Consider the following 26,643-nt stretch of genomic DNA (forward strand, 5'->3'; position numbering starts at 1 on the left):
CTGCAGCCGCACTGTGGTTGCTAGGTGACCAGCTGCTCCTGATCCTGTGGCTGTCCTTACCCTGCTATGTCTATGGCAAGTGTGAGTCAAAACAAACCTTTCCATCCTTAAGTTGCTGTTGTCATGTGTGTTGTCACACCCACAAGACAAAATACTCTTCTAATAGCTATTGGCAATTGAGTCTCTACACACCAGATTAGGAGGCAAACCATCGGAAAATACCTATCTTTATAGATTCAATGTATGATTTGGGGTATTAGAGCCCTGAGTTTAGCATATCACTCCAGAAAGTTCTTGCGGCCTTAAGAGAACGTTTAAATGTCCTGTGTTCAGTTTACCCATTTATATGATTGATAGAGCAAGAGTTTAAAAACCCCACACAGTATGACATCATGGGACTATTTGTGTTACTTCCTAGCTGGATTCTATCCATAACATGCACAGGAATAACTAAAAATTGTCCTATATTCAAATTGAATACTGCATTGAACAAAAATTAACAGCCAGGAGCCGTGTCCTACAAAGGGATGCCCCAAATAAAGTTCTGAGTAAAGGACTCTAACTAAAAAAGGAGTAAATTGCTCTCCCCTACTTACATACACTAAGTACAGACAAATACAGTCCGTGTTCTTGGAGACACAGATTGTGGGTGGAAACTGGGAGATCCCAGCAGATGGGAATGAAGGCAGAGGTAGCAAGTTTAGCAGTTAGGCGTTATCTGCCTGGATTCTGCCTCAATGCAGCAACATGCTTCAGACACTTTTTGTACCTTCACATTCCTTACTATACGATATCTCAATGTTAGAAAAATCAACATTTCAAATACTTGATTTTTGAGTTTTTAGTTTATATCCAAGGAAACATGGAAAAGTTGGCTCAGACATATAAAAAGAATTCTTTGGAAGACTAATTTTGAGAATTTGGAAAAGCAGCTCCCTCCTTTGTGTGATCATCTCAACAAAGTGTTTTTACTGGTCCCAGGTGTTGGTCCTGAAAACCTTGCCTAAGTGAAGTTGCCTAAATGATTTTTAAAAGGGCCTTCATTGCTTTCTGTTGTGTGGTTATGAAATCCAGAGACGATCACCAGGCCCTGCTTCTCACATTCCGAGAAACGTGAACTTGTTTCCAAAGAAAACAAGCTGGCATTTACAAGAACAATCAGCAGGTCACAGGCAGGGCAAAGCAAGCGCAGAGATCAAACGCCCACGCTGCTAGCTAGACTTGTGGTCTACCCTTTTAGCTTATTTTGCTGAAGTTGCTGGGGAGAGGGGGTGGGTGGAGCATCTAGTGATCCTGATTTCTTAAACAGACTTTCAACTTCCCTTTGGAGCAAGTCTTTCCCTGCAGTAACCACAGTTCTTAACAGAGGAGAACTGGATGGTGCTGTACTTCTCTGCGTCCTAGAAAGATCCAAACCATGAGACTATCAGCAAGAATTATCTGGCTTATATTATGGACTGTTTGTGCAGCACAAGGTAAGTTTTAAACAGATTGCCTTTCTCCCTTCTGGCTGAGCCGCACTATAAAACATTTGCAGATAATATTTCTCGTAGCAATCATTGAAATGAAGTCTAGAAAATGTGAAGGAATTACTGGCCTGTAGCTTAATGGCCTTTGGTGCTAAGTTTAAAAGCTGCAAGCAGTTCATTTGATTGCCGTAATTGATGGTTCCTCCCAATATAAAACACAAACAGTGCTTGAAACATGTTTTTCTGCCGTCCATAGTTCAGTATAGTCATTTAATTTGTCATCATGAAGTACAAACCCCTTTTTTGCCTGAGTGTCCCTGAAATACTTCATGTAAAACTAGTGAGAAATATGTTAATGCCTGTACTTAGCGAAAGCTTTTGAAAGTTTTTAGTGAGTGGATTTGTTTTAGGCATAATTCTAATGCTTCCTGAAGTCATGACTAACAACTGATACTGCCGTGGCTTTAAAGTTTTGCACATAAGAACGGCATGTATAATAATAAAAAGATTATACAATTTGATGCATAACCTGTATATAATATGTGTAAGATCTTATTTATTTGGTTTCTGTTTTCCCATGAGAATGTTTGGAACATACAGCTTGTGAAAGCCATTTGTGAGTTGGGGAATGTGAGTGCTGGAGCTCTTCCCCCGTGTCAGTAACAGAAGTTCTAAGTCTATCATTCAGTTCAATTCCATCAAAACTGTTCACTTTATCCAATGAAGGGGTTCATTTTCCTAGTTCATGGTAGGTAACTAGTGATGTGATAAGCATTCAATTAACTTTTATTTTTCATTTCAGATTTTTTTTTTTAAGATGGGGGCAACCAGTTTGTCCGTGAACTCACTGTAATCCTCCTGTGTCAGTCCCTTATGTGCTGAGGTTACAGGTGCCATACCTGTACCTCAGACTACCATACCTGACTTAGCACTAGTCATATCAAGTGAATAACACAACGTTAATCATTTTCCAACACGTTTCACTTAGCCAAAACTTTGCAATTTGAGCCTTTGCTGTGGCCTCTACTCACTGGAGAATATTAACACACAAGCTCTAACTGGACACTTACCTCTCCAGACAAGAAAGACAGACATGGTTTCTCAGTTATATCTTTTAGTCAAATTCGAAAAATTTGTTTAAGAGTGTTTAATATGTTTGATTGATCTTTTCAATTATATTTTCTAATATTATTCTTTGAATTATAGCTTATAAGTCTTTTATTCAGACACCTTTTAGACTAAGGCATTCATTTCCTTATATATGAAAATATGAGTATTATTAAGATGAAATATAATTATATTGGCTGAGATTTCTAAAGCAGTGTTGATATTATTAAATATAACTCAACCTTTTCTTTTGACATAAGTCAATGCTTTTGTCTTTTATTTTAATGTTCTACGTTCATACTACTTGCTGAGATATTTTTGAAGCTATATATAATGAAAGAAGATCTATTTAATTTTTACGTAATTCTTAAATCTTAAGAAATGATACAAGTGAAATCAAGCTATTTATATAAACACTAAGTGGAATTTGAATATTAAAAGGAAGTGTCTTGCAGTTTACATGATAATTTATTATTAATGATTTAAAATTCTCATACCATGGATCCAGCTGATTTTCTTGTTATTGTTGGATATGATTTTTCACATTCTGTATTGAAATATGGTGCCAGTTCTTACTGGTGAGTTGGGCAGTTGTACTGCCCACCTCACTGTTTCAAGGGCTTTACAGTAAGAGATGAAGAAGAAGTTTAATGATGTAGAGTAATCTCATGATATTCACAAAGTTCACACAATGAAGAGACAGATGTCAGAAGTTTCATGGACCTTTATTGGTCACAGAACTCCCTCTTCATTCTCAGCTTGGCTAGTAGCCTATGTCTGTCTGAAAAGTAAACAATTTCAACAGCCTATCAACTTAACAAGAATTTCACCATGCAGAAAAGCTTGGATTAAATATTAAAATACTTACATATACAATTCAATATTTGCTCTTCTTTCTATTCCACACATCAAATAATGGCTTGTGGACTGATTAAAAAATGGTTGTGAAATGCTATCCTAACGCTTTCTATGCCTGGAAGAAGACACAAGTATTTCACAAATCTTTTCTCCCTTGATAAGACCAAAATTCTTCCAAAACCACTGTTAACTGGGCCAGCATGAAGGCTAAGCATGTTAATGAACTTGCTTGCCACAGAATCTGGCTATTTGAGTTAAATCTGTGGGACCCCAGTGAAAGGAAGAAAGGCATCCTACAAGCCATGTTCTAGTTTCTATACACAAGGATGGCAACTGGATATCACACCTGCCCATATTAAAAAATAAAAAACAAAAGTACAACTTTAACAAACATTCTAAATAGGAAGAACTATGAATCTAGTTTTCCTTTTGTCTTCCCTTTTCCATATGTCAAGGACTGCCTAACATTTTTAGTACAGTGTCTGCCTGCGTTTACACTTCTACCTGCTAGGAACAGTAAATGCTGCTTTTTGCAAAATCACATGCTGCTCAGAAGTGGGTAAGATTTACAGGACAACCTGCAACACAAGAGTTCCTCAATCAAGCTGTGTATTTTCAGTTCTGGGAAATGGATTATACCTAAGCTTTCCAAGCACAGAATTTGCTCTCACAATTGGATATTGTATGAATTAGTTCACAGCCCAGAATTGCTGAAACAAACCAATTAAACCTGTGTGAAACACAACCAAATAACCACTGCAAACTTCCAGTGTGCGGAGATAAGTGTTCTTTAGTCCTGCAGGTTTAAAGAACAAAAATGCCCTTTTGGGCTTAGAGATTTCAATCATAGAATGGATAATTCATTTAATTCTATATTATGTTATTTTAAGTGTAAGATAAGATGTTTTCAAACATAATTTGATTTGGATGTGGAAAATTGATGTTATATATATTAATTGTGAATTAATAATAGTTACTCTATAGAGATTAGAAGGAAAAGTTATTTATGATTTTATTTAAAATGCAATGATATAATGGCAAAAAGTCAACTCTGATGTAAATTACTTCTGCTTTTTTCTTAAGAGAAAGAATTTATATGGAAAGTGCTCATACTTTTTCCTTCAATCTATGTCCACAGTCCACAGCAACTTTTAGTGTAGAGTTCACCCCATCTTTTCTTATCTTTTTTAAAAATGGGATGTCTCTGTGCAGCTCTTGTTGACCAGATTGGCCTCAAATTTACAGACCCACCTGCATCTGCCTCCCAAGTGCTGGGATTAAAGGCGTGTGCCACCACCATCGGGCCACCATATCTTAACTGAAATCCGCATCTGCCACTTTTCTTCATGTCTTCACTTTAATTGTTTGAGATAGAGTTTCACCTATGGTCCAAGCTGGCCTTGAACTCCTGTTCTACCAGACTTAGCCTCCCAATTACTGGAATTCAACACCCAGAAACACCTGCTCAGGTTTTCTATCACCATTTCTCAACTGAATTCACAGGGAGAGCTGCTGGTCCTTCCTTAGAAGAATGGGGGAAATTTCTTTTAAATTTCAGATTGTCAAAAACCTTCTGAATAAGCAATCAATAATTTCCTCTTCCAAGAGGAAAACAAAATAAGCTTTCATTAAAAAAGAAATGACCAGCCCTCAAAACATACATTAGAGTAACATTACACAGACTTAACAAGTTATATTTAGAAAACTATGTGTATATGAATATATGCAGGTAATAACAATGATGAAAATAAGAGGCCATGAATTTGAGGGATATATGGGAGGTTAGGGAGTGGCAAAAGGAATGAAAAAATGTAATTGTATTATAATTAATAGAAAGAGCGATTAAAAAGAAATGGAAATTTCTGTAGTAAGTTAGAAAATAACGTGGGTATTATGTAAAATTATGTGGATACATAGTAATAGTATGATTCTAAAATGGTTTAGTTAACACACGAAACCAATCTTGGCATCTTGCCTTCATGCTCCTTTATCACATCAAAGGTTTGTAAACCTGTCATAGGATAAGCCAGGACTTACATGTATGCACCTTTTAAGCATTTCTTTTATTTCAAATTATACTGGATAATTGAACTTACTGCTGTAGTCTAAACTATGAATATCATAATAGTTTCAAATCCAGAAGACATATTAAAATTTCTGAAGTCACCCATCCTTGGTATTTGTTTGGACTTCTTTTTTGGGCATAAGAGGAAGAATTCACAACTACAGCCAAAGCACTTGTTGCCCATTAAATATTCTCCTTACACTTGCAAAGCTATCACTTTACAAAACAAGCAACTCTGGGCCTATTGCAGTTGTTTTGCTTCTCCCCAGAGCCTCCCTCAGCTGAATTTGAGAATTGGAACAAAAGGGAAGTAGTCTTTTCATCACAAACTAAGGATGGAAGGAGACTCCGACATTTCCCTAAGGAAAGTGACTGGAAGCTGACTGGGATAATGTATAGTTCAATTAAAAGGACTAAAGTATATATGAAATAAAAAAAGTCAGAAATGTGACCGAATAGAAAGCATAGACATTCTTCATTGAGCCTTGAATACAAAATTTTCACAAAAAGGAGACTACAGAGACGAGGTCAGGAAAACATGTGCCCTGTTCAGTAAGGTCCCTGCACAATCTAGACATTTATTCACCTTCTCCATGGTAGTTCCTCAGGCCCCAGGGTCCAGAGGTCCAGGTATGCTGACATTGCTCCTTCACAATCTATCCTAAGAGACTATGTGAGTGTTGTAGATCTTTGTGTAAGCTAGAAAAAATGGACAATACTAGTTAATTATCTAAACTAGGTTTTAATTTCAGTGGGACAAGTAACCCATACCTTCAAAACACATGTTTTCACGGATGGTGTTGTATTTCCCTAAGTGGTGTTATTGGACATTGTGCTCTGTCCCATCTGCCTTCTGTGTTTTCTCTTCTGCAACTCTTAAAATACTCGACATGTTTATAGTACCACAAACCCAACAACCTGTAATTTATGTGAAAAGAACAATATTTAAATTTAGGGATAGTCTGTGTTATTACTGTAAAATTTCAATGAGAGGATTGGGCAGAGGTAAGGACAGAGTCTTTCTGAGACAGGAAGTATTTCAGTGTGAAATGCTTCTGTTGTCAAAGGCTGGAGAAATTTCTCACACGATTTGTGAAGACAAACCTTGCTGATTTTCAGCAAGTTGTATTCTAGAAATGTGCATGCCCTTTACTGAATATAATTTTAAACTGCAACTCTTAAGTACTGCGAGCTAGAAATATTCTGAGGTAGAAATTGTCACATAGCAAATAGTCTTCATCTTTGGACTTAGATTGCTCAATTTAGAACTCTTTTCCCTGCCGCCCAGATTAATCCATTTTTGTTTGCTGTCTCTGATTGCCAGTCAGTCCTTACCAATTTCCTACACACACACACACACACACACACACACACACACACACACACACACAGGTCACACCTACCTTTCATCATGTGAGGTGATGCTGGCAACCAAGTTGTGTGTGCTCAGTTGACTGATGGGTGGCTTACCTAGTTCTTAACTTCAGTTCTTTTCAGAACATAGCATATGAAAATTACACACGTAATTTGGATAAAACTGTTATATTCTGGTTAAAATGAAAGAAAAAGAAAATGGTTTCAGAGACTTGCATTTAAACTTAGAAACTTAGGAAGCTTAGTCTCACAAATGGTGCCAAATGGAAATGCAATAGACAGAGGATGATTGTAGAAATACCCCTTCTCAGGTTCCTAAGAACTTTTTCACACTTTGAGCTAAATGCAAGAGATTCCTGACTACAAAAACTGCAACATAGATTCACACTTGGAAGATGGACAGATGAAAAGTTGTCAGTGCAGGCAACAGGTCTTCAAGTTCACTAGATAATGGTTCCCTTTCTTTTTTTTCCTTCCAAGTATTATCCTTTATTTCTCTTCCAGATCCTGTCTTTTAAGTTTCCCACTTGTCACTCTTGGTGGCATTTGTGCATATTGGCTGTATGAACATACATCCTGGAAATGCTTCTACAGTTCTGTTTGCGCTCATTCTTTCTTTTATTCAAGTTCACTTTTCAATGACTTCTAAATACTGCGTGGTATAATCATACCTTCCAAGAGGTAGCTATTTAGGGGACAGGAGAAGAATTAGCAGTATATTTAAATATTCAAATATTGAAGTTCATCTTATAAACTATAAAATTGCCAAAGCAGGAAACAGAAAGTTGGGAAGGTGAGCTGTATATACAAAATGGAATTTTGTTCATCTGCACAAAATTAGAAATTAGGACATTAAAAGGAAAATGGATGAATCCAGACTCAGAGACAAACACTGCATGTTCCCTTTTTTATTTGCATGCTAGTTTTAATGCAGATACTTAATATTTGTTTGGTGTATTGTATATGTACACATGTACATACAAGGGTAGGAATTCTGAGGACATGGAACTAGATAGAAATGGAAAAGGTGCTGTGGAGGAAGGGGTGATTAAAAACACACGTGACATGAAAGCTAAAAGAACACTGGGGTAGAAGAGCACAAAGCAACAGAATAAGCAGTAGAGAGTATAAGGTAAAACTATTTTGAAAAGGCAAAAGAGCCAGGTGGGATGGAGAACGCATTAACTCCAGTACTAAGGAGGCAGAAGCAGGTGGATCTCTACATCTTCAAGGACAGCTTCATCTTCAAAGTGAGTTCCAGGTTAGTCGGGGCTACACAGAAAATCCCTGCCTCTTGGGATAGGGTTGGGGACAAAAATGAAATACAACCCTTTGCATACTAATTGAAAAGTAAAATTAAGAACAAATAATTAGAATGGGTCGGGAGGGGGAGAGGATGACACATGTCTAGAGATATTCTTGCTGTTTTCGTTTTACGTTGTTTCTCTGAAACAGAGTCGGACTAAATAGCACAAACTGGTCTCAACTCACAATCTTCCTTCTCCAACGTGCTGAGATCACAGGCACAGAGCCTCATGCAGGCAGGTTTTGAACACTGTATAGAAGTTAGTCAGACAATGGCAAAAGGGAGGCTAGTGGTTGGGGAGAGCATCAGTTATACAGACAGAGATAAAGAAGTTGTGTAAAACTGGAACTCATCTCCACACATCCAATTAAGGCTGACTTAGCTTCTGCAAGAATTAGGGGTAGGGTTTCAAAAGGAGTTGTTTTCCCTTTTGTTTTCATCTTTATCCTGAGGATCCCACTGAGAACACTCAGCATTGGTGCTGCCTAACTTTCAAGGTTTGTTTGCTTCATCCTGCAGCTAAGCTACTTTTTGAGGCAGCCATTCAAGCCTACAAAAAAAAAAAAAATTCAATATATACTAACAGTTTATTGCAAAAAGACAACAATGTGCTTGGAATCATATTTGCTGTTAGGAGACTGCAGTCCAAGCAGTGTCCATTCAGAAGTGTTGACTGAATGGATTTCAAGCTCCCTCCTCACGATGACATAAAGGTCAGCAGATTCTGCTGATTTCTTCAAGGGTTCACCATATAGCCTTAATGATCTATTCTGTCTTCAAAGTTAACATTTTTACAAATAAAATACATAGTCATCCCTGTATACATTAGAAATACAAATTTATTTTTTCAAATGTTTGTTAATATTATTTGAACTTAAATTTTTTTTAAAGTTTATTAAATTATAAAAGTTTCCATTTCCGCCCCTCCTCCCAACACCCTCCCACTTCCCCCACTCCCTCTCCTCCTCCCTCTCCATCCCTAAGAGTAGTCAGGGTTTCCTGCCCAGTGGGAAGTTCAAGTTCCTCCCCCCTCCCTCCAGGTCCAGGAAGGTGAGTATCCAAACAGACTGGATCCCAAAAATCCAGTATATGCAGAGGAAACAAGTCCCAGTGTCATTGTCAATGGCTTTTCAGAAAGACTCCGGGCCGCCACATCCAGGGAATCCGGCCACATTCAGAGAATCTGGTTAGATCACGTGCTCATTCAGTTCCAGTCCAGCTGACCTTGGTGAACTCTCATTAGATCAGTCTCCTTGTATCAGTGGGTGATGGCGCCCGTCGCAGTCCTGATTTCTTTTTTCATTTTCTTCATCCTTCTGCTCCTCCTTTGGACCGTGGAGGGTTCCGTCCGGTGCTCCAATATGGGACTCCGTCTGTATCCCCATCCAACGTCGGATGAAGGTTTCCTCTGTTTTTGCCCTCTTTGTTCTCCTTGCTTCTGCCTCTCGTTTGGACCTAGGGAGCTAGGTCCAGTGTTTCGACGTGGGTCTCCGCCTCCATCTCCCTCCATCGCCAGATGAGGGTTCTATGGTGATATGCAAAATGTTCCTCAGTATGGTTGTGGGCCAAGGCCGGTTCAGGCACCCTCTCCTCTGTCCAGAGAACAATCTGGGGATCTCTCCTTGGACCTGGGATCCCCTTTATACTCAAGACTCTTGTAAACCATAAAATGACTCCCTTAGTTGAGGTATATACTTCCCTGATCCCATATCTATCCATTCTCCCTCCCCCACATCCCAGTCCCCCCATCTTTCCCCATTCCTCCCCTACTCCCTTCTCTCTAACACTCTCCCCTTCCAACAGCCCCCACCTCCCCCCCATGCACCCGAGGTTACCTGGCACTCTTGTCTATTTCCAATCTCCAGGAGGATAGCTACATGATTTTCGTCAGGTTCACCTTCTTATTTAGCTTCTCTAGGATCACGAATAATAGGCTCAAAGACCTTTAATTACGGTTAGAATCCACTTATGAGTGAATACATACCATATTCCTCTTTTTGGGTCTGGCTTACCTCACTCAGTAAAGCGTTTTCTATTTCCATCCATTTGCATGCAAAAGTCAAGATGTCGTTGTTTTTTACCGCTGAGTAAAACTCTAATGTATATATGTTCCACACCTTTTTTAACCATTCTTCTATTGAGGGGCACCTAGGTTGTTTCCAGGTTCTGGCTATTACAAATAGTGCTGCTATGAACATAGTTGAACAAATGCTTTTGTAGTATGTTAGGGCATCTCTTGGGTATATTCCCAAGAGTGGAATTGCTGGGTCCTGAGGGAGGCTGACTCCCAGTTTCCTGAGAAACCGCCACACTGATTTCCACAGTGGCTGCACAAGTTTGCATTCCCACCAACAATGGATGAGTGTTCCCCTCATTCCACATCCTCTCCAGCATAGGCTATCATTGGTGTTTTTGAGTTTGGCTATTCTGACAGGTGTAAGATGATACCTCAAAGTTGTTTTGATTTGCATTTCCCTGATCGCTAAGGAGGTTGAGCATGACCTTAAGTGTCTTCTGGCCATTCGAAGTTCATCTGTTGTGAATTCTCTGTTCAGTTCAGTACCCCGTTTTTTAATTGAGTTAATTAGAGTTTTAGTGTCTAGTTTCTTGAGTTGTTTGTATATTTTGGAGATCAGACCTTTGTCTGATGAGGGGTTTGTGAAGATCTTCTCCCAGTCAGAAGGTAGCCTTTTTGTCTTACTGACAGTGTCCTTTGCTTTACAGAAGCTTCTCAGTTTCAGTAGGTCCCATTTATTTATTGTTTCTCTTATTGTCTGCGCTCCTGGGGTTCTGCTTAGGAAGTGGTCTCCTGTGCCTATGTCTTGTAGACTACTTCCTACTTTCTCTTCTATCAGGTTCAAAGTGGTCAGATTAATGTTGATGTCTTTAATCCATTTGGACCTGAGTTTTGTGCATGGAGATAGATATGGATCTATTTTCATTCTTCTACAGGTTGACATCCAGTTATGCCAGCACCATTTGTTAAAGATGCTATCCTTCTTCCATTGTATAGCTTTAGCTCCCTTGTCAAAAATCAGGTGTTCATACGTTTGTGGGTTAATACCTGGGTCTTCTATTCGATTCCATAGATCTACTTCTCTGTTGTTATGCCAATACCAAGCTGTTTTCTATACTGTTGCTCTGTAATAGAGTTTGAAGTCAGGGATGGTAATGCCTCCAGAAGTTCCTTTATTGTATAAGATAGTTTTGGCTATCCTGGGTTTTTTGTTTTTCCATATAAACTTGATTATTATTCTCTCCAGGTCTGTGAAGAAGTTTGATGGGATTTTGATGGGAATTGAATTGAATCTATAGATTGCTTTTGGTAGAAATGCCATTTTTACTATGTCGATTCTCGCAATCCAAGAGCAGGGGAGGTCTTTCCATTTTCTGATATCCTCCTCAATTTCTTTCTTCAAAGACTTAAAGTTCTTATCAAATAGGTCATTCACTTCCTTGGTTAGAGTTACCCCAAGATACTTTATGCTATTTGTGGCTATCATGAAAGGTGATGTTTCTCTGATTTCCCTCTCTGCTTCTTTATCCTTTGTGTATAGGAGGGCTACCGATTTTTTGGTGTTGATCTTGTATCCTGCCACATTACTAAAGGTGTTTATCAACTGTAGGAGTTCTTTGGTAGAGTTTTTGGGATCGCTTATGTACACTATCATATCGTCTGCAAATAACGAAAGTTTAACTTCATCCTTTCCAATTCGTATCCCCTTGATCCCCTTATGTTGTCTTATTGCTATTGCTAGAACTTCAAGCACTATATTGAAGAGGTATGGAGAGAGTGGACAGCCTTGTCGTGTTCCTGATTTTAGTGGAAAGGCTTTGAGTTTCTCTCCATTCAATTTGATGTTAGCTGTCGGCTTGCTGTATATTGCTTTTATTATATTTAGGTATGATCCTTGTATCCCCAGTCTCTCCAACACCTTTATCATAAATGGGTGTTGAATTTTGTCAAATGCTTTTTCAGCATCCAATGAAATGATCATATGGATTTTTTTCTTTCAGTTTATTTATATGATGGATTACATTGATAGATTTGCGTATGTTGAACCAGCCCTGCATCTCTGGGATGAAGCCCACTTGATCATAATGAATAATTTTTCTAATGTATTCTTGGATTCGGTTTCCCAGTATTTTATTGAGTATTTTTGCGTCAATGTTCATGAGTGAGATTGGTCTGTAATTCTCTTTCTTGGTCGTGTCTTTGTGTGGTTTTGGTATCAGGATAACTGTAGCCTCATAAAAAGAGTTTGGCAATGATTCTTCTGTTTCTATATTGTGAAATACATTAAGGAGTATAGGTATTAGCTCTTCCTGGAAGTTCTGGTAGAATTCTGCTTTGAAAACATCTGGCCCTGGGCTTTTTTTAGTAGGGAGATTTTTAATAACAGCTTCTAATTCTTCACGACTGACAGGTCTATTTAGATTGTTCACCTGGTCTTGGTTCAACTTTGGTATATGGTACTTATCTAAAAAAATGTCCATTTCTTTTACATTTTAAATTTTTGTAGTTTCTCTTTTGAAGTAGTTTATTACAGCTGATATTTCTTTGTGCAGAAAATTACAAACTTTATATTCTTGCACTATTTATAAATTACTCTGAATGTTTTTACAATTAACAAAAATCTCTCTGATTAACACATATGCATAAAATTAGTATGAATTTATATCAATAAGGAGGCAGATGGAAACTTTAATGAAGATATCTATTTTTGATATTTCCATTTTATTCATTTACTTTATTTTTCTAAAGAACTTTAGTTTTCAATTATAGTGCATTCTACTATCTGTTAACAGAAAATGGTTTTAAAGTGATACCACCTATTCTTTTTGAAAATTCTCTTAGAAGCTATAGTAAATGAATGAAGAGGCCTCCTCTTGCATTAATCTACCAAAAATATTGGTCCAAGTGATACATTTTACAAAATATAAAAATTCATTAAGATTTATTTCATTTCTGCAAGAACATTTCAAATTATCATTAAGAGAAATATTGGCATTAGAAATAAAAAATAGTATCTGATTTGGGTGTGAATACTAGCTCTTTATATTTGAATATAAAGATGGCAAATCATGATTGCTAAAATAGCAGATGTTTGCGTTTAACTTACAAAAATTATACAATTATCTTCCTCAAGTTAACATAGATAGACTCCTGTTTTCAGATAGTCAAACCTATACACACTTATTACTTTTCTGAAAAATATTTGAAGTTGACAAATCAGCCAAGTAAAGTGAAAATCGACACAGGCAGTTTTGGAAAACAACATTAACTGTCAATTGTGTTACTTTCTACACTAAGATCTGGCTTTTTTTTGTCAGAATCTGAATAAACATGTAGGCACAAGAAAGGTGAGTCCACTCATTCAATAGGAACTAGAAACAGAAGTCTTGCCCCTTCTCGGAGGTTTTGAGATGAATCACCTCTCTGAATGCATTTTCATCCTTTTGAAAATATTGCTGCTCTCCCTGTTTAATAACTGCCTGCTCTATTGTGCTATTTTCCATCAATTTCAAGCAAATGTGTTTGTTGTACGTTTATGTTGACAGATCTATGTGAATGAAAGAAACTTGTTACCATCTACTTAGAACTCTTAGAGAACATATTTCAGGGGAACTTGAGAGATCCTGTTCTTTTTCGCCATTTTAAGACACACTTAACAATTATTGTAGAAATACGGTGAATCATTAGCTATTTTAACATTTATATTAACATGAGTTGCTAGTACATGTAATGTTAAGAATTTTAACAAAGACAATCAGCACGTGCATTTGAAGGGAGAAGATCTAAGCAACAACACAAAGCAGAGGGAACCTTCATTTTCAGAGAGGTCACTTTCTTATTTCTTATTAATTTTTATTGAGCTCTACATTTTTCTCTGCTCCCCTCCTCTTCAACCCTCCTCCAAGGTCCCCATGCTTCCAATTTCCTCAGGAGATCTTATCTTTTTCTACTTCCCATGTAGATTAGATCGATGGAAGTCTCTCTTGGTGTCCTCATTGTTGTCTATGTTCTCTGGGATTGTGGTTTGTAGGCTGGTTTTCATTGCTTTATGTTTAAAAACCACCTATGAATGAGTACATGTGATAATTGTCTTTCTGTGTCGGGGTTACCTCACTCAAAATAATATTTTCTAGCTCCATCCATTTTTCTGCAAAATTCAAGCTGCGATTATTTTTTTCTGCTGTGTAGTAGTTCATTGTGTAAATGTACCACATTTTCCTTATCCATTCTTTGGTCGAGGGGCATTTAGGTTGTTTCCAGTTTCTGGCTATGTCAAACAAAGCTGCTGTGAACATAGTTGAGCACATGTCCTTGTGGCACAATTGAGCATCCTTTGGATATATACCCAAACACAGGTAGGATTTGCTTAAGGAGGCAGAGGCAGGAGGATCGCGAGTTTGAGGCCAGCCTGGGCAACACATTTTTTTAAATTTTTTATATTTGGTTAATTTATTAAAAATATCCACCTCCTCCCCACCTCCCATTTCCCTTCCACTCCACCCACTCCCCCTCTCCCTCCCTCTCCAGTCCTAAAGCAGTCAGGTTCCCTGCCCCATGGGAAGTCCAAGGCCCTCCCCCCTCCATCCAGGTCTAGGAAGGTGACCATCCAAACAAACCAGGCTCCCACAAAGCCAGTACATGCAGAAGAATCAAAACCCAGTGCCATTGTCCTTGACTCCTCAGCCCTCACTGACAGCCACATTCAGAGAGTCCAGTTTGATCACATGTTCCATCAGTCCCAGGCCAGCTGGCCTTGGTGAGCTTCCATTATATCAGTCCAACCATCTCAGTGGGTGAACGCATCCTTCGTGGTCCTGACTTCCTTGCTCATGTTCTCCCTCCTTCTGTTCCTCATTTGGTCCTTGGGAGCTCAGTCCTGTGCTCCAATGTGGGTCTCTGTCTCTATCTTCATCCATTGCCAGATGAAGGTTCTATGGTGATATCCAAGATATTCATCAGTGTGGCTATGGGACAAGGCCAGTTCAGGCACCCTGTCCTCGGCTGCCCAAGAAACAAGCTGGGGACATCTACTTGGACCTGGGAACCCCTCTAAAATCAAGTCTCTTGCAAACCCTAAAATGGCTCCCTTAATTAAGATATTTACTTCCCTGCTCCCATATCCACCCTTCCTCCAACCCACCCAACCCATTCCCCCAAGCTCTCCCGAGTCCTCCCCTTCTCCCTTCTCTCTCCCCATCTCCCTTTACACCACCCCACCCCACCCCCGTGCACCCAACTTTTGCCTGGCAATTTTGTCTACATCCAATATCCAGGAGGATAACTATATGGTTTTCTTTGGGTTCACCTTATTTAGCTTCTCTAGAATCACGAATTATAGGCTTGAAGTTCTTTAATTATGGCTAGAATCCACTTATGAGTGAATACATACCATATTCCTCTTTTTGGGTCTGGGTTACCTCACTCAGTAAAGTGTTTTCTATTTCCATCCATTTGCATGCAAAATTCAAGATGTCATTGTTTTTTACCGCAAAGTAGTCAAATATATCCCCAACTCCTGATAACACCAAGCTACACACCCATAGCATATATGCAGAGAACCTACATCAGAACATACCAGTAAGACCACTCTCTGTGAGCCCCTATGTTTCACTAACAGTTCGTAATGTTTCCCTCAAATGTTGAGCATTTCAAATTTGTCTTTGTTGACAACATCAGTTGTTTTTATATTTAAGTTTTATGATGCCTATGTAAATAGGTATTTCAAATATTGGTTTGTTTGTATTGTAGATTGTAAAGGTCCTCCAACAAAAGAAAATACAGAAATTCTAACAGGTTCTTGGTCTGACCAATCATATCCAGAAGGCACTCAGGCTGCCTACAAATGCCGCCCTGGATACCGAACACTTGGGACCATTGTTAAAGTATGCAGGCGTGGACAATGGGAAGCCTCAAACCCATCCAGGATATGTCGGAGTAAGTACTTCATGTATGAGAACCTTAAGACAAATTTTAGTTTAGAATGTACTACATGTTTTGTATTGTAACACCATAAAATTATCTTACTACTGTGACTAAAATATAGAAAAATCATTTTAAAATGTAGCATTCTCCAAAATTAAAAATGGAAGTAGGCAGTTAGCTTAAACTTAAAAATACTCTTTACTGTTTTAAGTTTCCCTTCTATTCAATGATATTCAAATGCCCCCTCCAAAATCCTAGATAAGGTGTGTTCAATGGACTGTATTCTAATACTGAATCTTTATTTTATTTTAATTTTAGAAAAGCCATGTGGGCATCCTGGAGACACACCCTTTGGGTCCTTTAGGCTGGCAGTTGGAACTGGGTTTGAGTTTGGTGCAAAGGTTGTTTATACCTGCGACGAAGGGTACGTTGTCAATATTGAGGCTTGTTATTGAAATTGTAAGTAGAAAGTCTACAAGTTTGTGCTTTAATGAGACTACGTTTTTCTATCAACATTTAAAAAATAACATACATAAAGCTATGATGTGAGTAATTTTATTTGAATGCCATGCTATCTTCATAATATTGAAAAGTTAGGTGAGTTATTATTATTCTGGTATAGTGTTGAAATAAGGGAGTGTTAAGTCAGCACACACAAAAGTGTTCAGCTGACAAGTCCTTACTAAATTCAGTTATTTGAACAATAATATGTGAAATGGGACAATTTTATATGATAGGGGCAATAGGAATTCTGAAAACAACTATGTTATATGGTTATCCTCTTGAAAAGATTTTACAGTATGTAAAGAAAGCAAGACCTTTTTATATTTTACCTTTTTTATTAAATTTATTTTATTTTACCTGCCACAGTTTCCACTCCCTCCTCTTTTCTATTTCCTTCCCCACCTTCTTTCTATCCCCCATCCACTCCTCATAAAAGGTAAGGCCTCCCATGAGAGTCAACAAAGCATGGCATATCAAGTTGTGGCAGGACCAAGCTGCCTTTACCCCAGCATCAAGGCTGAGAAAAGCACCCACCATTTGGGAATAGGTTCCAAACAGCCAGCTCCTGCACCAGGACAGATCCTGGTCCTATTGCTGGGCCCCACAAACAGACCAAGAAAGCAATACTTTTACTTGTGAGTAAAAAGTCTCTCTCCTGAGTGCTATTTTAAAGCTTAGTAGTATGCCAATTATTTTTATTTATGGTATTCAAATGCTATTTTTTTCAGAATCTTTAACTCTACCCTCCGACCAGCTACTGGGTATCAAGGCTGACCTCATTACTGAGTCTTCTACAATTTTTCTCTATTGCCACAGATTATTTTAAGAGTTCATATGGGAAAATTAAGAACTCTATAGTATTATGTGAAATAAGTATAAATAAAATTAAACATTGTAAATGAAATTTTTCATTGTCCATCCTTTATTTCCTAACTTGAGAAATAAACCATTAACAGTTTAAACTTTTCAGATTTATAACAACATCCCCAAACTCAAATACTCAATGTTCATAAACTATTTTGTCAGTACTATCCCTCTCTGACAAAAGTGGAAACTTTTCATCAGCATCATGGCATAGGCAGGGGATATAAATATGACCCGCATTTGAAACCCTTCAAAAAAAATCTGGGTACTGCAAGTACTCATCAGATACTCATCTCTTATTTATCTTCTCCTTGCCCATAACCTGAAGGAGAATTTTCAAACTCATTTTTATCCCAATTTTCATTCATCACCGCTCACCTTATTGCACAAAGCCAACAAGGATTGCCTTGGTGTGAGTTTTTCAGGCTGTTCCGCTGTTCACCTCTGAGATATTTCATCGCAGGCTAGCCTCCCTGATCTGGGTTTCACACTTGTGCTGAAAATGGGAATCAAAACTCATATGTTTTCTTCATTTGAGTCCCACAGTCTCAGAACTCATATTTACAATTTGGTGAAGAAATGAAGTGAATATTTTCCTCTGACTCTGGCTCTCTTGAACTCGTTATTTCCTCTTTCATCTTGTCTGTTTCAAGAGCAAACACTGGTAGAACCCAGTTTTGTCAGTAACTTTGTATATTGAGCTTTAATCACCAACAGAAATCTGTTGGTCAAATTACTGACACTTGTCAGCGAAAGTCCTCATGCCATGTAGGATCAGTAGGTAAAGTAGTTCACGTTAATTTAAATTTTTATTGGAGAATACTTTGTCTATTTTTTAAACCTAGAACTGAAAACTAAGAATGGAGCCGGTTTATTGCATTCCTGTTTATTGCTCACCCTTTTGAGTCCTATGTATCTGTCTTGATTTTCTCTGTTGGGTGTAGGTTTAGTTACATATTTTTCAGCAAGATGATTCCTTATGTACAATCATTTTATTGTTCTTCATGTAGGTGATTTTGAGATGGCATCACAAAAAGTTGTTTTCTGTATGGACCTATATGAGCAACCATTATCTCCTTCTCTCCCTTCCTTTCATGAACATAGGTCCAGGAAAGTTTTCGTAGAATTTTGCAGAATGTCTGAAGGAGCAGAGCATAATGGGTTGGCCTCTTCTGTGAATAGAAAGCCTTTACTAGGAACTTTGTTTTGCTGTCAGAAGAGGACACATTATGCTTCATAAGGGAACTAAAGATCGCATTTATAGTCAATTGTTCCATCTCCTCTACAGCAAGCATTAAGTAAACCCTAAATCCAAGCTCCTTGACTAATGTATTCTGCTTAAGTATTTTCTTTCTATTAAGAATTAGGAACAAGATGAGAATAATACAAGAAAGAGAAAGATTTTTTTTTCCTTAAAAAGTTCTTACTGGAGGACAACCATGACAGCCAAGAGCTTAAAAGTAAAAATACATGATTTCTCAACACATTTTTTTTTGTTTCCAATTTTAGGTATCAACTGTTAGGTGAGATTGATTACCGTGAATGTGATGCAGATGGATGGGTCAATGATATTCCATTGTGTGAAGGTAAATAAAAAGCTGTTTTTACATGTATGACTAAACACCTACAATAAATAATATGTTTCCACATTTTACAGAAAAATATTTTTGAAGTTTATTTTTTCAGTATGTCTTACTTATATTTTATAATTTTTAGTGTAAAACAGAAAATAGTTGTTTTATTAAAGTACTAATTTGTATTTCAGTGTACTAAGTACTAAGTCAAGAGGGTGATAAATTTTTCAGGGCTAATGTATTCCTTGGAGCCATGGGCTTGACCCATCAGCAAACAAGGTTCATGAAAAAACTCAAACTTTCAGCTGGGCTGTGGTGGCCCACGTCTTTAATCCAGCACTTGGGAGGCAGAGGCAGATGGATCTTTGTCAGATCAAGGTCACCCTGATATTCAAGAACTAGTTCCAGGACAGACTCCAAAGCTACAGAGAAACTGTGTCCAAAAAAGAACAAAAACAAAGCAAAACAACGACAATTAAAAAAAAACCCTCAAAACTTTCTAACAATATAATAAATATAAAATGAGATTGATATAATTTTTCGTCAATGTATTGATGGTTAGAAATACCAAAGCCAACTTTTCTTTTATTTTATAGTTCAAACATTAATAATATGTACAACTATCACCAGTTTAATTAAAGGTCAGGACTCGAAAGCTCTATTTATGAAGAATGTCTCCCTTAATAACCATCCAGTTCCAGTGCTGTTGGCCTCCACTGTGGTAGAAAATGAGACTGAAATATCTCTCAACAGTATGCTGCTATGAAGGCTTTCCTATAGCCTGAACTTTAGAAAAAAGAAAAAGAAAGCAAGAAGAAAGAAGTCGAGCACTGGCTGCACTTCCAAGGTCCTGAGTTCAATTCCCAGCAACCACATGGTGGCTCACAACCATCCATGATGGAATCTGAAGCCCTCTTCTGGCATGCAGGCATACAGGCAGAGGGGGCACACATACATAAATAAATAAATAGATGATATCTATAAATAAATAGATGATAGATAGATAGATAGATAGATAGATAGATAGATAGATAGGTAGATAGATAGATAGATAGATAGATAAGATAGAATTTAAAAAGAATGAGATCTCTTATCTTTTGCTTCTTGCTCATATGGCAGAGCAAATAGCAAGAACAGGGAAATCCATGTTTTGCTTGTGAGTTTAGGGAAATAGCTCAGATCTCTAGTTATCATGGAACTAGCAGAGGCCCATCCAAACGCTACGTCCTATTTCCATGGTAAGTAATAAAGAAAAGAAAGAAAATCAGGTGGGGATGAAATGGGAGAGAGAAAGAGAATGTGGTCACACTGGATATTCTCATGCCTGGAAAAATAAGAAACTTAATGTAAGGAAATGAGAAGTTGTTCCAGGAAGCAAGCATTCAAATGCTTGTTTAAAATTGAGTTTTGGACCACAGAATGGCCTGTTGAGTCAGTATCTTTGGGTAATAAGGCAAGGAAACACCCCTAGAGTATCTACTGCATCCAAAGTTTCTTCTTCAGGAAACATAAACTTTGAATGCCTTCATAATAGAAAAATTTTAAGAAAAATAAAAATGTAAACACCAAGGTTGAAAGGAAAGGAAAATTAAGGGCAATTTCTCCATCAGAAGAAATACCTGAAAATTCATTGCTTTTCCATCTTTTTAGAATGCTCTGTGGCATTCCAATGTCACGTTGTTCTGAGGCATCAGCAAAACATATGTATGTGATTGTTCCAGAGCTCATATTTTTTAATAGTTAAGGAGACATTTTCTATCATGGAAATTCAAACTATCATTTGAAGTTATAGTTTTCTCTTCCCATTCCCACAGAAACTCAGAACCAAACTATGTTAAATTATCTTTATCTCTTGCAAACAATCATAAATAATTCTTAAACATTTAAAGTAATTTCCTCCAGGCTTATCTTGCTGGTGTTTTTATTCATATACACATGTTTCATGTAGAAGCTTTCAGTTCTTTCAGTAAAAATGGCACCTGTATTTTCAGTTGTTAAGTGCTTGCCAGTAACAGACCCGGAGAATGGAAGAATTGTAAGCGGTGCAGTGGAACCAGACCAGGAATATTCCTTTGGACATGTGGTGCGCTTTGAATGCAATGCAGGCTTCAAGGTTGAAGGACATAAAGAAATGCGCTGTTCAGAAAATGGTCTTTGGAGCAATGAGAAGCCCAGATGTGTGGGTAAGATATACATACGTATCTGCTTGGTATTTGAATACTTTTAGCTAGTCTTAGAAAAAAATGTTCGTTTCTTCTTAAGTATGTTTTTGTTTAAAACAGAATTGCTTTACTCTGATGCTTATTAATAATGACTGTTTCTCTATAATTGACTGAAGGTTTTTGTTTGTTTGTTTGTTTGATTTTTCTGTAGCTTCATGACTTGGTTAAGATGTAAGCAAAGGTCACCACCTGGTGTTGCTATTCACAGTCTAACTCAGCTTTCTGTTCTGAGTTGTAAAGTTGACTCCCAGAGCAGAATTTTACAAAGGTTTTGGAATCCAATGGTTTACTATATGTTTTTGATCATGCTCCATGATGGCACTAATTTTAACTAATATTATTAGAAAGAGTTATATATTTGTTGCAGGTTTTAGTTTTTAAGACATTAATTCCAATTTTTATTAATGTTATTAAGAAGTGATATCCTAGGAAATTTTGATGCTTGAGATTAGTTTTCAAGAGAGAGTAAGGTATTTTCAGATGCAAATACCTTAAAAAGAGCAAGAATAGCAGATCTCAGAAGGCCATGGGGCAAAGTGTCTAGGGCACAGTGCTGGCCCGAGCCTCATCAGCTGCTACAGAAGCTCCACTACAGGATGTTGCTGCGTAACCCCATTACTGAGGAGATTAAAGCAAACATCTGCTTACTCCAGATAGGAAACTGACGACAGATCTACCACCAAAGTCGCCTTGTGAACTAAAGTGTTTACTATCGGTCCAGGGAAAGAAGTGACTCAAAGATAAGCAGCAGCATCTAAAGCCTGCCCCAGTATTAGTGCAGGCTCTCAAAAGCTGCAATGCCAGAGCACAATGCCCAATGATCTGAGACTTTTCTCGAAAGCTCATCTGACCCAAAAGTATTTACAACGGTCATTAGTGGTTCTGTATGCATGGGGAAGTAGGAGCCTAATCAGTGTGCTCAATTTCAAAGACTACCTGAAATATTTAAATTGTTTGTTTCCCCGAGCTTGATGAACTTTCTTGGAGTACGGGATGCTCCCTTTAGAACAATGGTTCTTAACCTGTGGATCATAACCCTGTTTAGGGGTCAAATGGCCCTTTCACAGAACTCAATTAAGATCGCCTGCATATCAGATATTAACATTACAATCACAGGTCACAAAATTACAGTTGTGAAGTAGAAACAACAATAATTTTATGGTTGGAGTTCACCATAATGTGAAGAACTGTATTAAAAGGTTGCAACATTAGGAAGGCTGAGAACCACTGAGAAGGAGTTTCCCTCCTAGGTGGAATGTTTATCTTAGAAGTTGCTACTCAACAGTTGAACAGAGGAGAGCAGTCGGTAAGAGAATGAGCATAGGCCAGCACAGTTACTGTTTACACGGGTCTTAAATAACTCAGCTTGATTTGGGAAAAGATGAAACATTTCAAAGTGACCATTTGAAAGTTTACTTAGTTATAAACAAGACAAAATGAAATAAAAAGATGGGGAAGGGGCTTTGAGAGACCAGTTGCTAGTACCTCAAAATTGGAGTGTTATATTTTAAGGGAAGTGTGTTAAAAGTGGTGGCCAGGACTTCTCTAGGCTTCTGTCCTTAGTCTTTTTGGGGAAAAAAAATCATATGCATGGTGAAGACAGCAAAACAGAAGCCTATTTCTGAAATATGAAGCCTTCTGAAAACATATCTTGTCTAGCAGAGTTTCTTTCACAGGAAACATGATACAATTACTCTTTTGCATTTAGAAATTTCCTGCCCAGAACCAAACGTTGAAAATGGAGACTCTCGATCCGAGAAAACAGTTTATAAGGAGAATGAAAGGTATCAGTATCAATGTCGGAAAGGTTTTGTGTACAGAGAAAGAGGGGATGCCATCTGCACAGCTTCTGGATGGAGTCCTCAGCCTTTCTGTGAAGGTAAAGTTATTGTTATTTTCTAAGTTTTTAATATTAAGGTAGTTGTGAGTGGAAAAGAATGATGGCTGTAGTCAGACTTTTCTTTGGACTGTCAGCTCACACACATAAAAAAATTGAAATGGAGAATTATTATTAATTATGAAAGCTCAGTCTATAGCTTAGTCTTGTTCAATGGAACAAAGCTCTTATAATTTAACTCATTTCTATTTATGTACATGTTGCCATGTGATTCATGACTTTTACATCTCCTGCTGCTTGTCTGTTCTCTCTGCCTCTGCTGGCAACTACTTTCTTCCTCTCCAACTTCTCTCTATTTCAAGAAGTTCCACCCAATCTCTTTCTGCCTATCTAATGGCTATTCAGTTCTTTATTAAATCAATCACATTGACACATTTTCACACAATGTAAAGAGATATTCCACAACAGATGACCATACAGATCAATGTTCAGCTGATAGCATTGAGTCTAACCATTTGTTTTCACAGCGTTTATTATTTCTAATCAGAGAAGCAGTATCTGCAGTAGTCCTCTGGCATTAAACCACTTCCATATGGCTAATTCCAAGTGTCCTCCCAAATAGACCATTTATCCACTAAAAGATCAAAATATAACCCATAAAATGTTATTTTATATTAAGTCATTATCTTGCACTTAAGAACTTTTCAAACAATTATTTCAGCCTCCAGTGAATTAAGTGCAAGACATGAAGAATAAGAGCCCAGGGTGGCAGAGCACACCTTTAATCCCAGCACTCAGGAGGCAGAGACAGGTGGATCTCTGTGAATTTGCAGCCAGACTGGTGTACAAGGGGTAATTAAAGGACAAACTCCAAAGTTACAGAGAAACTCTGTCTCAGAAAAAAAAGAAGACAACATAGAGAATTCAATTCTATTATATATATATATATATATATGTTATTTGGTGTGTCATGACTATTACACTGAAGCCTAACGCTTCCATATTTTTCTCAGCCACTTAACCACTTAATTAAAGACTCTTCCTTGGCATTTGTTTGTTTTTAATCTGATAAATATGTATGGTTCCCCAAGTGTGCTTTTGTACATCCTAGGTTTGCTTCTTTTGAAAGAGAGAGTGGGAAGGGAAGGAAAGGGAGACTCTACGTTTAATTTTCTTTTTAATCATTTCTCAAACAAAATTACAAGTCAAATATTAAATGTTTAACTTTGTGTTCTTGAAGGTCTTTTTCATTAAGGAAAGAGTTAACAGATGATACTCTCACAAGAAAGTAAATAGCAGTTTGATAATATAAATATAGAGTCCTGAAGTAACTCTATACAATGTGCAGTAACTCTTACAATGTGCTTCATTTTGCTGAGTGAACAGAACCTCAATCTCCTTGACACCATATAACTGAAAACTTACTTTGTCACAGATTCACAAGAAGCTTGGAATCCATAAGTGATCAAAATTCAAACAAGATAATATGAAACTTCCTTCCAGATATTTGTAACTAGACTAGGGATTTCAGAACAACTTCTAACTATATTTTTCTGCAAAATGAAAGACATAGCTTCCAAATTCAGAAAGTTGTTCCGTGTAAATCAGAAGATACATTTACTTCAATGAGGAAGGGCTGAGAAATCTTCACTACTATTTAGAAGCAAGAATTTGTTAATATTAATAAATAGGCCTAATGAGAGTCTATGGCTAACAATGACAATCAAAAAAAAAATAGAAAGGGGAAGACACTGTTAACATTATATATGATGAAGTTATTGCCGGTTATGGAATCAATAAACACTCTATGTGATGGCTTCAAGAAAGAAAAATTTTTACCAGAGAGGTGTAACATGAGGGCCTGCTTGTTGTGGTTTCTGTCCTGCCCAGTTCCCACAGTCGTTAGGTCCCAAAGAATCACCCAGAAGTCTCCATACGTTATAAACTGATTGGCCCATTAACTCAGGCTTCTTATTAGCTCTTATAATGTATATTAGCCCATTATTCTAGTATATGTTAGCCACAGACTCAGTACCTTTTTCAGCAGGGTAGGTCACATCCTGATTCTTTGCTGTCTGGACAGGAAGAGCTTCTTTCTTCCCAGAATACTCCTGCTTTCATTGCCCTGCTTCTACTTCCTGTCTGGCTGTCCCGCCTACACTTCCTGCTTGGCTACTGGCCAGTCAGCATTTATTTAAAATATAATTGACAGAATACAGACGATTATCCCGCACCAGAAAGGCACAAATACATCAGGAAGAGAGAGAGGAAGTCGTACTGATATGTAAAGTATATGTGGATGTGCTTATTTCAATGTCATTTTTACATTTATCAAAGCAAGTAAATACTATCTGCTATTTAATGTTCATATTCTTCAGTTTAATGAGAATTAAATATTCCTCTAGCTGGGCAGTGGTGGCACACACCTTTAATCCCAGTTCTCAGGAGGCAGAAGTAGGCAGATCTCTGTGAGTTCTAGGCCAGCATGGTATGCAAGAGCAAGTTCCAGAATAGCTAGGACTGGTACACATAGAAACCCTTTTTTGAAAAACTAAAACTAAAAAAAAAAAAAATTAAAAAATTCCTTATTATTTGTATACTTTTCAGAAAAGACATGCCATCCTCCTTCTCTTGCAAATGGTGACTACTCACCAAAAAGGATTAAACACAGAGCTGATGATGAAATCCAATATAAATGTAAAAATGGCTTCTCTCCTGCAACCCGAGAAACTCTTGTCAAGTGTACAAGTACTGGCTGGATCCCTTATCCGAGATGTACCTGTAAGCTTTTTTACATATTGAATCCCTATAATTGTTCTAGGAGGCCACTTTTTGGTTTCCTGGCTGCCCAGACTCCCAAAATAACCACACAGAAACTGTATTAATTAAATCACTTCTTGGGCTATTAGCTATAATTTATTATTGGCTCACTTTTATATCTTAATTTAACCAATTTCTATTAATCTGTGCATTACCACGAGGTCATGGCCTACCAGAAAAGTTTCAGTGTGTCTATCTTCAGCAGCAGACCCAAGGCTTCTCTCTTTTTACATCTACATTCATATGGGAACATGATCTGCAATTCTCTTTCTTTTTTGAGTTCTCATGTGATTTGGGTATCAGGGTTACTCTGGCCTCATGAAATGAAAAGAGCAATGTTATTTTTATATGGAATAATTTGAGGAATATTATTAACTCTTTGAATGTCTGCTAGAATTGTGCTCTAAAGCAATCCTCTTTTTTTTAAAACTGCAATTATTTCTATAGGAGTTATAGGTCTATTTAAACTGTTTATATAATTGATTTTGATTTAACTTTGGTAAAATTATAGAGAAAAATTATTCATTTCTTTTAGATTTTCCAATTTTGTAGAGTTCAGGTTTTTTTTAAATGTGTCTATATAATTCTATGTTTTTTTCTAGGTGTCCATTGTTATGTTTCCCTTTTCGTTTCTGATTTTTTGTTTATTTGGATATTCTCTGCCTGCCTTTTGTTAGTTTGAAGAAAGGTTTCTGTATCCTGTT

At 37.4% G+C, this 26,643-nt stretch overlaps 1 protein-coding gene across 4 annotated transcripts in view; it reads left to right on the forward strand.

The window, feature by feature from the left end:
- Positions 1-1,188: 1,188 nt before the first annotated feature.
- The window catches only part of Cfh (complement factor H), a 93,908-nt gene continuing 68,453 nt past the window's right edge, over positions 1,189-26,643 (forward strand). For 2 of the 4 annotated variants that reach the window (XM_087906445.1, XM_087906446.1), the window contains exons 1-7: positions 1,190-1,475; positions 15,945-16,130; positions 16,437-16,542; positions 18,996-19,072; positions 21,052-21,243; positions 22,991-23,161; positions 25,727-25,900. In XM_087906445.1, the coding sequence (XP_087762571.1) occupies positions 1,418-1,475; positions 15,945-16,130; positions 16,437-16,542; positions 18,996-19,072; positions 21,052-21,243; positions 22,991-23,161; positions 25,727-25,900 (964 nt within the window). In that variant the 5' untranslated portion in view covers positions 1,190-1,417. Of the gene's footprint in view, positions 1,476-15,944; positions 16,131-16,436; positions 16,543-18,995; positions 19,073-21,051; positions 21,244-22,990; positions 23,162-25,726; positions 25,901-26,643 lie in introns of all 4 variants that reach the window. The other 2 variants (XM_087906448.1, XM_087906447.1) reach the window with 2 other exon arrangements.

This window comes from Myodes glareolus, chromosome 5, assembly GCF_982192425.1.
Source record: "Myodes glareolus chromosome 5, mMyoGla1.1, whole genome shotgun sequence".
In the NCBI taxonomy this organism is placed as follows: domain Eukaryota; kingdom Metazoa; phylum Chordata; class Mammalia; order Rodentia; family Cricetidae; genus Myodes; species Myodes glareolus.